Genomic DNA, 14564 nt, shown 5'->3' with positions numbered 1-14564 from the left:
ATTTGATTTCTTGACTGCTGCTTCCATGAATGTTGATGGTTGATCCAAGCAAACTGAAGTCTTTGACAACTTCCCCTTTCTCTAATTGTTATCAAATCTTTACTTGAAGGAGAACTCACTGCCCCAGAAGGAAATCTATTCCATTGTTTGAGCACCCTGCTTGTTAAATAGTGTTACCAGGGGTTAAAATAGACTCAATAGCAACTGGATTTTTATACTGAGCCCAAATCAGTCCCCCTGTATGAGATGACCTAGGCTCCACCTATGAGAGTTTGACCCTGAGAATTTGCTTGTTAACTATCACATGACTTAGTTTTCCAATAGCCACCTTTCTTTTCCAACACGGGCGAGAGAGATATCTAGTTTAGGATTTGGTTCCTTTTCAATGCCTTTACTTGGTATCTAATGTGTCTAAGGAGCTCTGGTAGTATAGTGGTTACGAACCGTACTGCGAATCTCAAGATCAGCAGTTCGAAACTACCAGCTGTTCCACGGGAGAAAGATGAGGCTTTCTGCCCCTGTAAAGATTTACAGCCTCAGAAATCCTGTACAGGGTCACTATGAGTTGGAACCGACTCCACAGCACACAACAACAACAATATTTTGTCAAATCTCAGACACTTTAACCCTTCACATTGAATTTTGATTTCAACTTTCTTCATAGCCAATGTTTCCAACATATACCATTGGACGTATGTATACCAAGACGTTTCTTTCATTGTAAAATTTCCTTTATTTTTTTTCACTTGAGAATTTTATTATCTTGGGTAAAACATGTTTTACAACATGGTATCTTACTACTTTGTACAAGGGTAAGTCAAAAATGATTGCTACAAAATCACCGAAACCTATATTTAAATATATATATATATAAATGTGAAGCTACTATTTCTCCACATACCATCATCCAGAGCTATATACTTCTAAAGGTGTTTTTTTTTTTTTTCCATTTGTCTAACTTTTTCCTTAAAGAATTCTGAGCTCTTCAATCTACATCACATCAAAACAGCAGTTTTAGCATCTTGAAGGGACTCAAATTATTCCTTTGAAGTGTTGAGTTTAAGGAACAAACTGAAGGCTGAAAGGACAAGCTCAGAGCTGTAGAGGGATGGGGTAAAATTCACCAACAAATTTCTCCCATGACAACCTTACTATCCTTAAAGAATGAGCAGGTGTATTGTTGTGAGGAGAAAAATAGCTTTTGGTGTAACTTTCCTGGCCTTTTTTTCCACCAGTGCAGTTTTTAATTTTCTTCTGACTTCTTTCTTGATAAGCTCCTGTGGTCACTCTATATCCTTTGAGGAAATCTATTAAGATGACCCCTTTGGAGCCTCAAACAACGGTCACCGTAACCTTCAGATCTGACCTCTTTGCCTTGAATTGAGCTGGCCCAGCAGATTCCCTTAGAAGCCACTGTTTGATTGGAACTTTTTTGTTTTTGAAAGCATCATAGTGAGTTTGTCTGCATCCATTCACAGATTCTAGAGGCATGTAAAAACTCATTTTGTTCAGAGTAAGCCTGTACATGCATTAACCGCAACCCTAGTAGCAATACATTTTGACTTGGTTGGTTGGTTATGTGCCGTGGAGTCGGTTCTGACCCATGGCGACCTTGTACAGGGTTTCCAAGGCTGTAAATCTTTAAGGGAGCAGAAAGCCTCATCTTTCTCCAGTGGAATAGCTGGTAGTTTTGAACTGTTGACCTTGCGTTCGCAGCCTGATTCGTAACCACTATGCTACCAGAGCTCCTTACATTTTGACTAACCCTCATATAATCCTTTAAAATTTACTTTTTCTTAAACTTTTTGTTGTGAATTGGGTGAGGGTTTACAGACAAGATCATTAGTTATACATTCAGCAAACTATTGCTGCTTTCAAGGGGCGTCAAGCCAGCTCTGACTCATAGTGACCCTGTGTAGGGTTTCTGAGGAGCAGCTAATGAGGCTTGAACCACCAACCTTGCAGTCCAGTACATTAACCCACAGCACCACCCAATACACCTTGTTTCATCTCAATGATTATAATCCCCCCTCCTGCAGCAACATTTATCCCACTTCCTCCCCCTTGTTGTTACGTGCCGTGGAGTTGCTTCCAACTCATAACAACCCTGTACAGGGTTTCCGAGGCTGTAAATCTTTACAGGAGCAGAAAGTCCCCCCCTCTTCCCACAGAACAGCCTGGTAGTTTCGAACTGCTGACCTTGAGGTTCGCAGCCTGATTCCTAACCACTACGCTACCAGAGCTCCTCATTTATATCTTATATTTCACAGATGAACAAGGCAAAAATATTGGATGTACTCTTAAAATGTACTTATTTTTATGTGGCTTTCAGTTTGGCAAATGACAAAGTGTTCCACAATTCCCCTCTCCCATTTCACCAGTAAGCAATTTCACTCGAGGGCAAGAGGTGGGATAGGCAGAAATGGTAAACAGACCCTCTACAACAAAGCTATGGGAGACCAAATGAAACAGATGCAGACAACAGTTCTGGAATCCTGAGCTGTCGACATGGATTAAAGACCTAAATGTAAATCCTAGAACTCTAAAGATTATCAATGAAAAAATAGGGACAAATTTAAGGGCTTTCTGGTTGCATAGTGGTTATGAATCAGGCTGCAAACTGCAAGGTCAGTAGTTCGAAACTACCAGCCATTCTGCGGGAGAAAGATGAGGCTTTCTGCTCCCGTAAAGATTTACAGCCTCGGAAACCCTGTACAGGGTCGCTATGAGTCAGAACTGACTCCACAGCACATAACCAACCAACCAACCAACCAATATAGGACACACATTACCTAGCAAACATTGCAGAAATCACACAAACAATAGAAGACAAAATAGATGACTGGGGCATATTAAAAATTCAAAACTTATGTGCATCAAAAGATTTCACCACAAGAGTAAAAAGGGAGCCCGCAGAATGGGAAAAATTTTTGCAACAATATTATCAGACAAGGGACCAATCTCTAAAATTTATAGGCAGGTACACCACCTCTACAAGAAAAATACAACCCAAATTAAAATGGGCACAGGACATGGACAGATACTTCACCAAGGAAGACATTCAGGCAGCCAACGAACATATGAAGAAATGTTTACAGTCATTAGCCATTAGAAAGATGCAAATCAAAACAACAATGAGATTATCTCACAGCAGCAATAACAGCGAAGTTCAAAAAACAGAGGATGATAAATATTGGCGAGGATGTGGAGAGACTGGGACCCTCCTACAATGCTGGTGGGACTGTAAAATGGTTCAACCACTCTGGAAAATGGTATGGTACTTCCTCAGAAAGTTGGAAATAAAAATACCTTATGATCCAGCAATTCTACTGGGTATATGTTGTTGTTGTTGTTGTTGTTGTTAAGTGCCGTCGAGTCGGTTCCGACCCATAGCGACCCTGTACAGGGTTTCCGAGGGTGTAAATCCTTACGGGAGTAGAAAGCCTCATCTTTCTCCCGCGGAGCGGCTGGTAGTTTCGAACCGCTGACCTTAAGGTTCGCAGCCCGATTCGTAACCACTACGCTACCAGAGCTCCACAAGAAATACGAGGCAGAACATGAGGAAATATATGCACATCAATGTTTACCACCACAGATAATACCTAGAGTTATAGGAAATCCATCTCATCCCTTACCCACTCATTTCGTGAACCCCTTGGCTGGTAGGAGCCCACCAGAGTTTTTTCCTTTCTAGGTCTGGCATCTACCTTGGGTTTTTTTTCTTTTCTTTCATTGGTTTTGTTTATTCTTTCTTTTTCTTATTTACCATCTCATTTTTTAATCCCATCTCCATTTTTGTTTACTTCTAATACTCTTTCCCATTGCTCTTTTTCTCTTGATTTTTCTTTCTTCTCTCTAGTTCTCTTTTCTTCATCCCTCTCCCTAAATGTATATCATGTGTTTTTTTTTCTTTTCATTTTCTTCTATTTTTTTTTTGTTTGTTTGTTTGGTTTTGTTATTGAATTCTTTCCCTAGCTATTGCCTGTTGGTTTTTTCCCCCTCTATTTTCTTTTTTGCTGTTGTTTTCCTCTTGTGTATGTGTGTGTTTTCTGTCTTTACTTCACCAGACAGGGCACAGCACTCATGCCCACACAGCCCAAGCACAACTGTAGCCATCCACTGGGCATGCACCAGTACCAGCTGCCATACAGGGGCTCAGTGTTAATAGCCACGCCCATCCTACAGTAGCTGCACAAACGGCAAACGGAAAAATGTGCGCATGCGTCTATTCTCTAACTACCCCCTCCAGGAGGCTGCCGGTGAGTGCCTAAGAACACACCAACATGCAATCACAATTAAATACAAACACAATACACCACAATGTCTTGGAGCTCTGGTAGCGTAGTGGTTACGAATCGGGCTGCGAACCACAAGGTCAGCAGTTTCGCGGGAGAAAGATGAGGCTTTCTGCTCCGGTAAAGATTTCCAGCCTCGGAAACCCTGAACAGAGTCACTATGAGTCGGAACCGATTTCACGGCACATAACTCCAACAACGTCTTGGAGGCAATAGAAGAAACAAGACAGGGTGGCTTAAACAAGTGACAAGGTGTAGTGACTAATCAGTAAGCCATTTCAGTATGCATCTATAAAAGGACTGTTAAAAAAACAAAGAGAGAGACCAATTATCATTACCAACTTAACCAAACTGACACACAGTGGTTGTGTGCCATGGAATCGGTTCTCATTGAGACCCCGCAGACGGTTTCTGAGGCTGTAAATCTTTACAAGGAACGCCTCATCTTTCTCCCACATAGCTGATAAGATCTCTTATCAAATTTCTCTGGTGTTTTTAAAATAGTTTTTCACATTTATTTGATTCATGCCTTTTATGCCTTTTTTAATCTACAAGTTTTCCCTCTTTCCCCACCCCCCTTGCAATGGATTTGGTAAAGAAACTTGAATTGTCTGATGCTTTCCCCAGCTGGATTTCACCAACTGCATTCCCCTGGCATCTATTCACATATTCCTGTATACCATGGTTCTTTTAAAGATATCAACGTCTGTTACATAAAAAATTGACCATAGAGAAGTACAGTGGTTTTGGTAAAACTGTAAAGGTGGGGGTATGCATTTGGGAAACACTGTTCTCTGTGGCTCCTTATGTGCCAAAGTATGAACCTTCACGGCCGCCTCAAATCCTTTCTCTTCATTCAAAACCTTCAAATTCTGTGCAAAACATTAAGGATTGGTAAGGTGTGGTTTCTCCTGCCACTGATTCATTCTTACATAAGAGATTTTTATATCTGTGGTTGACCCTTCGGGTCATGGTATGCCAGACCCATCAGATGCCTTGCTTTTGCCCACTTTCTTCTTGGCTGACCTTGGGATTGATTTGAAGGCAGTGGGTTTAATCACTCTGTATGGAACTGGGCTTAGAAATCAAAACTGAAATGTAACTCGGAACCACTCTGCTACCTCTTAGCAGTGCTAATAAAAGGAATATTGCTGTTGTTAAGTGCTGTGCAGTTGGTTCCAACTCATAGCGACCCCATGAGCAGCTGGTGAATTTGAACCGCCAAACTTGTAGTTCACATCAACCTTTTGGTCCAATATTTATCCTACAATAGATGTTATTAAGTGCCATTGAGTTGGTTCGGACTCATGGCAACCCTACATAGGATTTCCAAGGAGTGCCTGGTGAGTTTGAACCACCAACTTTGCAGCTCAAACTCACCTCACAGTCTAGTGCTTATCCTACAGCACAGATACAGCTTATCCCAAACTCTGAGGATACGCACCTCTTAAAACAAAAATTTTTACTTGGGTGGTTTTTTGACATTAGGTCTGATGGGTCATTAAATAAATAAATATTCCACTCCTGAGGTTTTGAGAGAGAATGGTTTAATGGACAAATAACTAAGTAGATAGTCTATGATCTGGGAATGAAGACCAGCAAAGTCTAGAGATTTCCAAGAGAAACAATGGGAAAATGCTTTTTTGTTTTGATAAAAAGAATCTCAATGTGTGTGAATATTAAGGAGAATAAGGAATTACTGTAACCCAAACTGGTTAAATTATATTCATTGATTTTCTTTTAATACATTTGAGCCCAATTTATAAATTTCTAGCTTCACACAAAAGATACTTCCCAGTTTTTGCCCTATATGGCTTTGACTCTGGGCAGCTGAGGAATAAGCAAGAAGATGCTTTCCACCTACTTTTATTAGTCCATCCTCTGCTCCCCTTCTCTCTTTTTTTTCTTTCCCTTCTCTTTTGTATGTGAATGTTGTTTTTGTTATGTGAATAGATCTAACAATATCAATAAAATCGAGGCCATAACTCAGCAAAAGCCTGAGCCCAAAGCCCAAGGAACCTCAGTTCACCTGCTCCATACCCTCTCTGTGAAACACCATTCTCCTTGGGATCTCTCCCGGTAATCTCTCACAACTTTGAGATTGACTATGATCAGGATACATATAAATGGAAAACAAATAGTTTTCATTCTTCTCCCTCTTGAAAATTAAGGAAAAGGTGTTCATCCTCCCCTGTTCATTCAGAATGCACTTTAGATAACTTGTAACTGTAATTTGTCTGCTGTGTTGAAAAATGTACAAATCAAGGTTCTTCCGTCAAGTGCCTGAGAGCTGTGATAGTAAATGTTATGTGACGACTCAGCTAGGTTCTGTGATCTGTTGTGAGCAGCTAACCAGTTGACTGTGGAGAGGATGGACTGCCTCTAGTATATAAATGGATATTCTGGCAAAAAAAAATTCGAGGCCACAGATATGACTAATTCCATTCATCGCTGATGAACATTTTCTGGTAAACATCTGACAAAAACATTCCTGGTTACAATGTTTCCCATGGTAAGAATCCCCCAAGATAACATGTCTTGGAAGTTATACAAACATACAGGTGGAAAGACAAAAAGGATAAAGGATAGGCACTGTGTGTGCAGAACAGGAATCCACGTGGGTCAGAGGTGTAGAGGTAACGTGTCTTGCTGAGGCTCAGGGCTCGGGTCTCCTTAATGGATCTTTAATGGTCCACCCAAGTTCAAGTGGAGAAGCATCTTCTTTGTTACCCAAACATGCCCAGGTAAAGCTGCTTCTCTTTCTGATGGTAGCTGCTGAGTTCCGACTGTGTCATCTGGAGGTACCGCCGGACATTGGCATCTTGAAAGAGGATGGAGAAGGCAATTAGAGACAGACCCTAACCCCACCTTGGGGAAAGAAAGGATTGTTATCACCATCCTAGTTTTTCCTCTTTAAGGCTTGGATCATCACAACGATCCTATGCAGTAGTAAATCTCATTAGTTAACACCAATGAATTTTAAAAATCTTTCCCTAAGAGTTACGCTGGTCAGGGGGATCACGAAGTCAATTTGCGTAACATAGTCCACAAAGACAATGCTTTACATTCTACTCTGGTAAACAGTGACTGGGGTCTTAAAAGTTTACAAGTGCTCACCCAAGATACAACTCTTGGTCTCTTCCCATAGGGAGCAAAGGAGACTGAAGACAATGAAACACTCAAGGAAACAATGAGCCCAAAAGGCTAATGGACCACATAAACCACAGTCTCTGCTAGCAAGAGACCAGAAGAACTAGATGGTGACTAGCTAGTACCACTACCAACTGCCCTGACTTGGATCACAATAGAAGGTCCAGGGTTGAATGGAAACAAAACATGGAGTTGTACTGGTCTGACAGACCCTGGTGGGACCTTCAAGACTATGGCTCTTAGATACCTTTCAAACTTAGAACCGAACTCACTCCCAGAGATCACCTTTCAACAATGGTGGTTGTTGTTAAGTGCCTTTGGGTCGGTTCTGACTCACAGAGACCCTGTATAGGGTTTCTGAGACGTGGCTGGTGGGTTAACAGTCCAATGCTTATCCTACAATACCACACCAGGACTCTTGTGCATTCTAACATTATATACATACGTACGTACGCGGGAATTCTGGTGTAGTGCTGCGGGATAATGCACTGGACTGCAAGGTCGGCTTGAACCACAAGATTAGCAGTTCAAACTCACCAGCCGCTCGGAAACCCCATACAGGGTCGCTATGAGTTGGAACGGAATCAATGGCCCTGAACATCAACAACATACATGTTTGTGTCGAGTCCGTTCCTACTCAAAGCGACCCTGTACAGGATTTCTGAGGTTGTACATCTTTGCGGGAGCAGAAAGCCTCATCTTTCTCCCACAGAGTGGCTGGTGGGCTTGAATCACTTACCTTATGAATCAGAGTTCTGTGCTTATTGTACAGAGCCACCATGCTCTCCATGTATACATACACATGCAGTCCCCGACTAGGAAGAAGTTCCGTTCCAGAATCTGTCTTTATGTTGAATATGTACATGAGGTGGAACAATTAGGTATGGTTTGTATGTAACATCTGTCAGCCAAATATCTGCCTTCATATATCATGTACCTATCTATGTATTATTAAAGAAATACTTGTTAAGTGCTGTCAAGACCGTTCCAACTCATAGCAATGGCTGGTGGGTTTGAACCACCAACCTTCTGGTTAGCAGTTGAGTGCTTATCCTTTGGCACTGCACTAGGACTCCTATATCTTTAACACAATAATGCAATAATGATATCTTGATGCATGCGGCAAACTTAACACCCCTTAGTATATATGTTGCAGGAATCCTAGGGGCACAGTTTGACCCTCCCAGTCTGCTCCTGTATAAATGTACAACCTGGGAAACCCTACTGGGTGAGTCTCCTTTGTCCTTAAGGGTTGGTATGAGTTGGAATCTGTGGCTGGCAGTGGGTTAGGGGTTTTGGTTTTATTGTATAGGGCTGGTGGCCTGCCTAGGTGGTGTGGACCCAGGGTCCCCCTGACAGCCAGTGACAGGCCTACACTCAGCCTCAAGTCTTCCTCTGACAGGAAGTGGCCGCCAGGGATCTCATCCCTTTATAGCCCAGCACTCTGTCCCCACTGCCCTTGTCCCTGGGAGCCTGGCACCTGGCCAGGGTCTGGGGTAGTCACACGGTGCGCAACTATAGACAATGCTGAAGTAGCATCCTACCACGAAATGCAGAGCAAAGGTCAGCAGCTATAGCCCCACACCCCCCACCTCCACCCCACCAGATGCCCCCAGAGAGCCACTACTGCCTCGGGCATAGTTCGGAGTGTGGTAGGTGCAAGAGTGTCCACCAGCTGTTGCAAGATGAGTCTAGGGGACGTGGCATACACTTGGACCCGGCCCTTCCCTGTGAAGGCCACTCCAGAAACAACATCTGGGCTCGGTTCATAATTGCAGGCTGTATGCAAGTCAAATGATCATAACCTGGCGATGTATTATGTATGCGTGTACACACGTCAAATATACCAATCTCTGAAGAAAAGATACAACACCAACAACTGCTTTCCAGACACAAGGTCTGTTCTAGGTACCCCTTTTGATACTTTGTGAATTTTGAATCATATGAATGTATTACCTATTCAAAAAAATTCAACACATTGTAAAATTATAATAAGAGCCCCGGCAGGACAGTTGTGTCTGTAGTTCCTGCTTCAGCCCCTTTGCCTCTCACCTTTTGGCTGCCTATCGATGGCAGCCAGGAGGTAGTGTCGAGCCTGGTCATAGTCCTGCAGATGGAAGAAGGCCACCCCAGCCCGGTACAAGGCCTTGGCATTGTCAGGCTGTCGTTCCAGAACTTTCTGACTGTATTCCTTTACTCGGTCATAGTTCACTGGCTCCATCTGAAGAAGGCAGGCTAGTAGGACCAAAGGAAAGGGAGAAGAGGGTGCAGGACTTTATTATGTGTAGGGCCAAACACTGTATGGTAACAACATTCACTTCCTCCTTCAAAAACGTTGGACTGCCTATACTTGCCAACACTGTTCCAGGCATTGGGAATGCAGAAGGGTTTACAGTTCCACATTCCTCACAACCTACTTCAATGCCAACTCGGTACCAGTCATATAATGGAAGAACACACTATTAAATATATTGGAAAACTCTCTTCCATTCTAACTCTTCCACCCAAGGCTCTCTGGCCTGTTTCCCTCATTTCACCAGTTCTTGTACCATAGTTATGAAATGTTACTGTTGTCAAGTGTCACTGAGTCAGTTCCAACTCATAGTGACCCTGTATAGAGTTTCCAAGGAGAGGCTGGTAAGCTTGAACTGTCGACCTTGTGGTTCAAGCTGACTTTGCAGTCTAGCACATTAATCCACAGTGCCACACCAGAGAACAACAGTAGTTGTGGTTAATTGTGTAAATAAATAGCAAGCTTTGGGCCTGAAAAAAACATTACTGCTCAGTTTTCTTTTCTAGCCTTTGAAATATACAAGTGTTACTATCACTACCTAATGGATGAAGAAACTGAGTCTCAGAAAGGTTAAGACACTTGTCCAAGTATGAAGTTTGAAGCAAAGCCTCTCTAACTTCATTCTTGGTGTAATATAGTTTCACTGTTCCCTCACATGACTGACTGGGACTTTAATATCTCTATCTATTTAGGAGGTAGTGTTCAGGTTAATGCTCTGCCTTTATAGGGTAAGGAAAATGCATCCCTTAAATCACAACTGTGGGGGTTGAGCAAAAGGGTATTAAGTTAAAGAAGAAATACAAATAGAATATTCCTGAGTTGCAAGGATGGAGAAGGTTGGCTTAGTTTGACAAGTTATCAGGAAAGACCAATCAAAGGACATCATGTTTTGTAAAGCCGCGGACCAGCAAAACTGAAAGAACCGCTCAGTGAGGCAACTGATACAATAGCTACTACAACAGACCCATACAGAACAATGATGCTAAAATGTCACATGACCAGGCAATGTTTCATTCTGTTATACATCAGGTTGGCATGAGTCAGAGCCTACTCAGAGCAAGTAGCAACAGGAGTTCGGAAAGCCAAGAAGCAGGACTGAAGAGGACACTGATGTGTTCAGGTTCTGTTTGCATCCCCAATTAAGTGGTCATATGACTTGTCCTTAAGATAGTTCTCCAGTGGTCAAGTGATGCATCGTCCTAGCTTCATTCATTTGACAACTAGTTCTTCAGGACTGACCATGTGCCAGTCACTGGGCTAGGCACAGAGAATAAGGAATGAGACAGGGATCTTGTTGATTAAACAGGAAAGAATGTGCATTAAACAACTAAGTTAATTTTGAATGGTGCGTCCACTAAGCACTCCAGCAGAGGCTCTAAAGATCAAGTTCATCTGGAGAGTTAAGATATTTCCAGGGTTTCAAACGGGTCCAGTCACGGCTGACATAGTGAAACTGGAACAGACTTCAATTTCTAAGATGTGGCTATATAGTAGAACTGGGATAGGAAAAACTATGCACTGAGTCCCTGGAGTGGGACACTTGGAAGAAGTATAAGGAGCCCTTTTGTTGTTGTTAAGTGCAGTCGAGTGGGTTCCAATTCACAGTGACCCTGTCTAGAGTCTCTGAGGAGCTGCTTGTGGGTTTTAACCACCAGACTTGAGGTTAGCAATCCGCTGCTTATCTTACAGTGCCACATAAGACTGCCTTTTAGGAGACTGATTTATTTTTCAGATTGGATTATAGCCAAGTCTGTGACCAGCAACACACATTCAAAGAGCCGGGCACCACTGTTTCAGACTCTGCCAGTAAAGAGAATTGGTTGCTATACACTGCACCCTTTTAGTTTCTAGCAAGGTATCAATCGGGTATTCGCTCCCATTCTGGGTACTGTTCTTGTATACACCCATTTTACAAACTTGGGTCTGTTCTGGTGTCACTTTGTCAGTCTGGACTGAACCGGAAGAACTGGTTTGAAATGCTGTATATTTCCAAGTGCCCATTTCTACAAGATCTCATTTCCTTGACTTCTGGTGAATTCCTCACTAGACAGTCTACTCTCTAATAATGTACAGTAGTCTGCAATAAGCTCTGGATGTAAGACCGCCCAGGTTTAATTTTAGTTCTACCACTTGCTAGCTAGAGAAGGACATCCACTTGGCAAAGTGCAGGGCCAGTGAATCAAAGGGAAGACCCCCAACAAGATCAACTGACACAGGGAAGCAGCAATGGGCAAGTGTGAAGATAGAATAGGACCTGGCTGTGTTTTGTTCTGTTGTGCATAAGATCGCTAAGAGTTGGCACTGACTCGATGGCACCTAACAACAATTTAACTAGCTGTGTGACTGTTTCTTCACATCTACCTCATAAGATTATTTTGACACTTAAATATTAACATGTGTAAGGTGTTTAAATAGAGTCTGCCATGGCATTTCAGATATGTCAATTCCTTACCACCCTCTTTATTAATTTACAATTTTTTTTACTGTGAATTAGGTAAGAGTTGACAGAGCAGAATCGTTTTTCATATACATTTTGTTTCATCTCATTGACGTTCCTTACAATGGAACGTCACCTCATGTAGCCCACTTCCTACGTGTGTTTCCTGTTTCTGTTCCTCCTTCTTTCCTAACCCTTCTGAACTTTTGATCTCAAATGGTTGATTATTTGAAGGTATGCATACCTTTATAGACCTTTCTATTGTTTGGCTGAATATTGAGTTATGGGAGCAAGTTCCATCCCAGACCTGAAGAGGGACTAAGGACCATTGTCTCAGGGGCTTCTTCAGTCTCTGACCAGTCCGCCTGGTGTTTTATTTTTTTCATTTTATGACTTTGCGTTTTGTTCCACATTTTCTTCCATTCTACCAGGACCTTCTAATGTGATTCCTTTCAGAGTAGTTTCTTACTACCTTCTTTAAAAGTGAACCCCCAACTAATAAAAACATGTCTGCCCTGAGCATTATGGCCTTTTAGAAACTACCTGTATGTGATGTAGGCAAATCCTGAGAAGGTGAGACAGGACCCTCAGGGCTCTGTGAATTTATATACGGAGGAGGCACAACTCAGAAAAGGGGGTACAAATAGTAGCACAATTCAAAGAAGGTAAACACGTCTCTAAGTGGTACATGTAAAACCCGTTGGATTGGTGTATGTCTTGATGTGTATCTCCTCAACAACAACAAAATATAATCATGTTGTTGTTGTTGTTGTTATGTGCCGTCGAGTCGGTTCCGACCCATAGCGACCCTGTACAGGGTTTCCGAGGGTGTAAATCTTTACGGGAGTAGAAAGCCTCCTCTTTCTCCCGCGGAGCGGCTGGTAGTTTCGAACCGCTGACCTTAAGGTTCGCAGCCAGATTTGTAACCACTACGCTACCAGAGCTCCTAAATATAATCATATATGTAAAAAATAATAAAATACTACCTGGCACATTAAAAAGTAAACGCTCTCATTCTTTATCATAGTTGTTGTTGTTGTTGTTATGTGCCGTGCAGTTATGACTCATAGCGACCCTACTTACCACCATTTAGGAGGCGCTGGTCTTCAAGGTCGGTTTGAACCACAAGGTTGGTGGTTCAAGCTCACCAGCCACTCCTGAGAAACCCTATATAGGGTCGCTATCAGTGGGAACCAACTTAAAGACACTTAACAACAACAACAGTCACCATTTATTATAGTACGTATGTTACGTCTTTTGTTTATTGGTTGCCTGTCTCTGTTTCTTGAATACTCCATAAGCATAGGACCCTTTTTTATGATACACTGTCTTTGTAACCACCTAACCAGCAGTTGTTGAAGGGAAGCATTAGCAACTACCGAAAAAACAAACCAACAACAAACCCACTGACATGGAATTGACTCCAAATCGTAGCAACCCTAGAAGCTGGAGTAGAAATGCCTACTCAGATGGTTTCAAGGCTGTCATCTTTATAGGACCAACTAGGCCAACTGTCAACACCATGATACATGGCAAGAATACTGAAGCTGTCAAGGATTTCACTGTACTTAGACCAGCAGTCAGTGACTATGGAAGCAGCAGTGGGCATGGATTACAGTGGGCAGCTCTTCTGCAAAAGATCTCTTTAAGGTGTTAAAAAGCAAAGATGTCACTTTGAGGATCAAGGTACACCTGATCCGAACCATGGTATTTTCAATTCTTGGGCCTCAGATGCATGCAAAAGCTGGACATTGAATAAGGAAGACCAAAGAAGAATTGATGCCTTTGAATGATGATGTTGATGAAGAATACTGTGTACATTATGGACTGTCAGAAGAACAAACAAATCTGTCTTGGAAGATGTACACCCAGAATACTTCTCAGAAGTGAAGACGGCAAGACTTCTTTTAACTTACTTCGGATATGTTATTAGGAGGAATCAGTCTTTAGAGAAGAACATCAGACTTGGTAGAGAATCAGTAACAAAGAGGAAGCCCACCACTGAGACAGACTGACACTGTGGCTGTAACAACGGACTCAAAACACAGCAATGATTGTGAGGAGGGCACAGGACCAGGCCGTGTTTCCCTTTGTTTTACCGTACATAGGGTTCGTTAGGAGTCAGAATCCACACAAAAGCACCTAGCGATACAATAGTCTGTACGGGAGCAGACTGTCACATCTTTCTTCTGCAGAGCAGCTGAAGGGTTCCAATCATCTACCTTTCAGTTAGCAGTTGAGCACTTAAACTCTGTGCCACCAGGGTTCCTTTAGCAACTACAAGAACTATTACTGTTATATGACTCTAGGAGTAGCGCACTCCTAGTAGAAACACACTGTAAGAAAGGAAGGTGTTTACATAACAACAGCTAGTGTGCATTGTAATAAT

The 14564-nt window shown here is 42.3% G+C and overlaps 1 protein-coding gene across 1 annotated transcript in view; it reads right to left on the bottom strand.

The window, feature by feature from the left end:
- Positions 1 to 7021: 7021 nt before the first annotated feature.
- TTC9C (tetratricopeptide repeat domain 9C) overlaps positions 7022 to 14564 on the bottom strand; it is a 10482-nt gene continuing 2939 nt past the window's right edge. The window contains exons 2-3 of the mRNA XM_006875022.1: positions 9498 to 9680; positions 7022 to 7116 (exon numbers count right to left, since the gene is read on the bottom strand). Coding sequence (XP_006875084.1) covers positions 7022 to 7116; positions 9498 to 9680 — 278 coding nt within the window. The remainder of the gene's footprint in view (positions 7117 to 9497; positions 9681 to 14564) is intronic.

Source organism: Chrysochloris asiatica, unplaced genomic scaffold (assembly GCF_000296735.1).
Source record: "Chrysochloris asiatica unplaced genomic scaffold, ChrAsi1.0 scaffold00310, whole genome shotgun sequence".
Classification (NCBI taxonomy): Eukaryota; Metazoa; Chordata; class Mammalia; order Afrosoricida; family Chrysochloridae; genus Chrysochloris; species Chrysochloris asiatica.
Note: the sequence above shows the minus strand (reverse complement) of the source record. Positions and strands in the feature narration are given on the sequence as shown.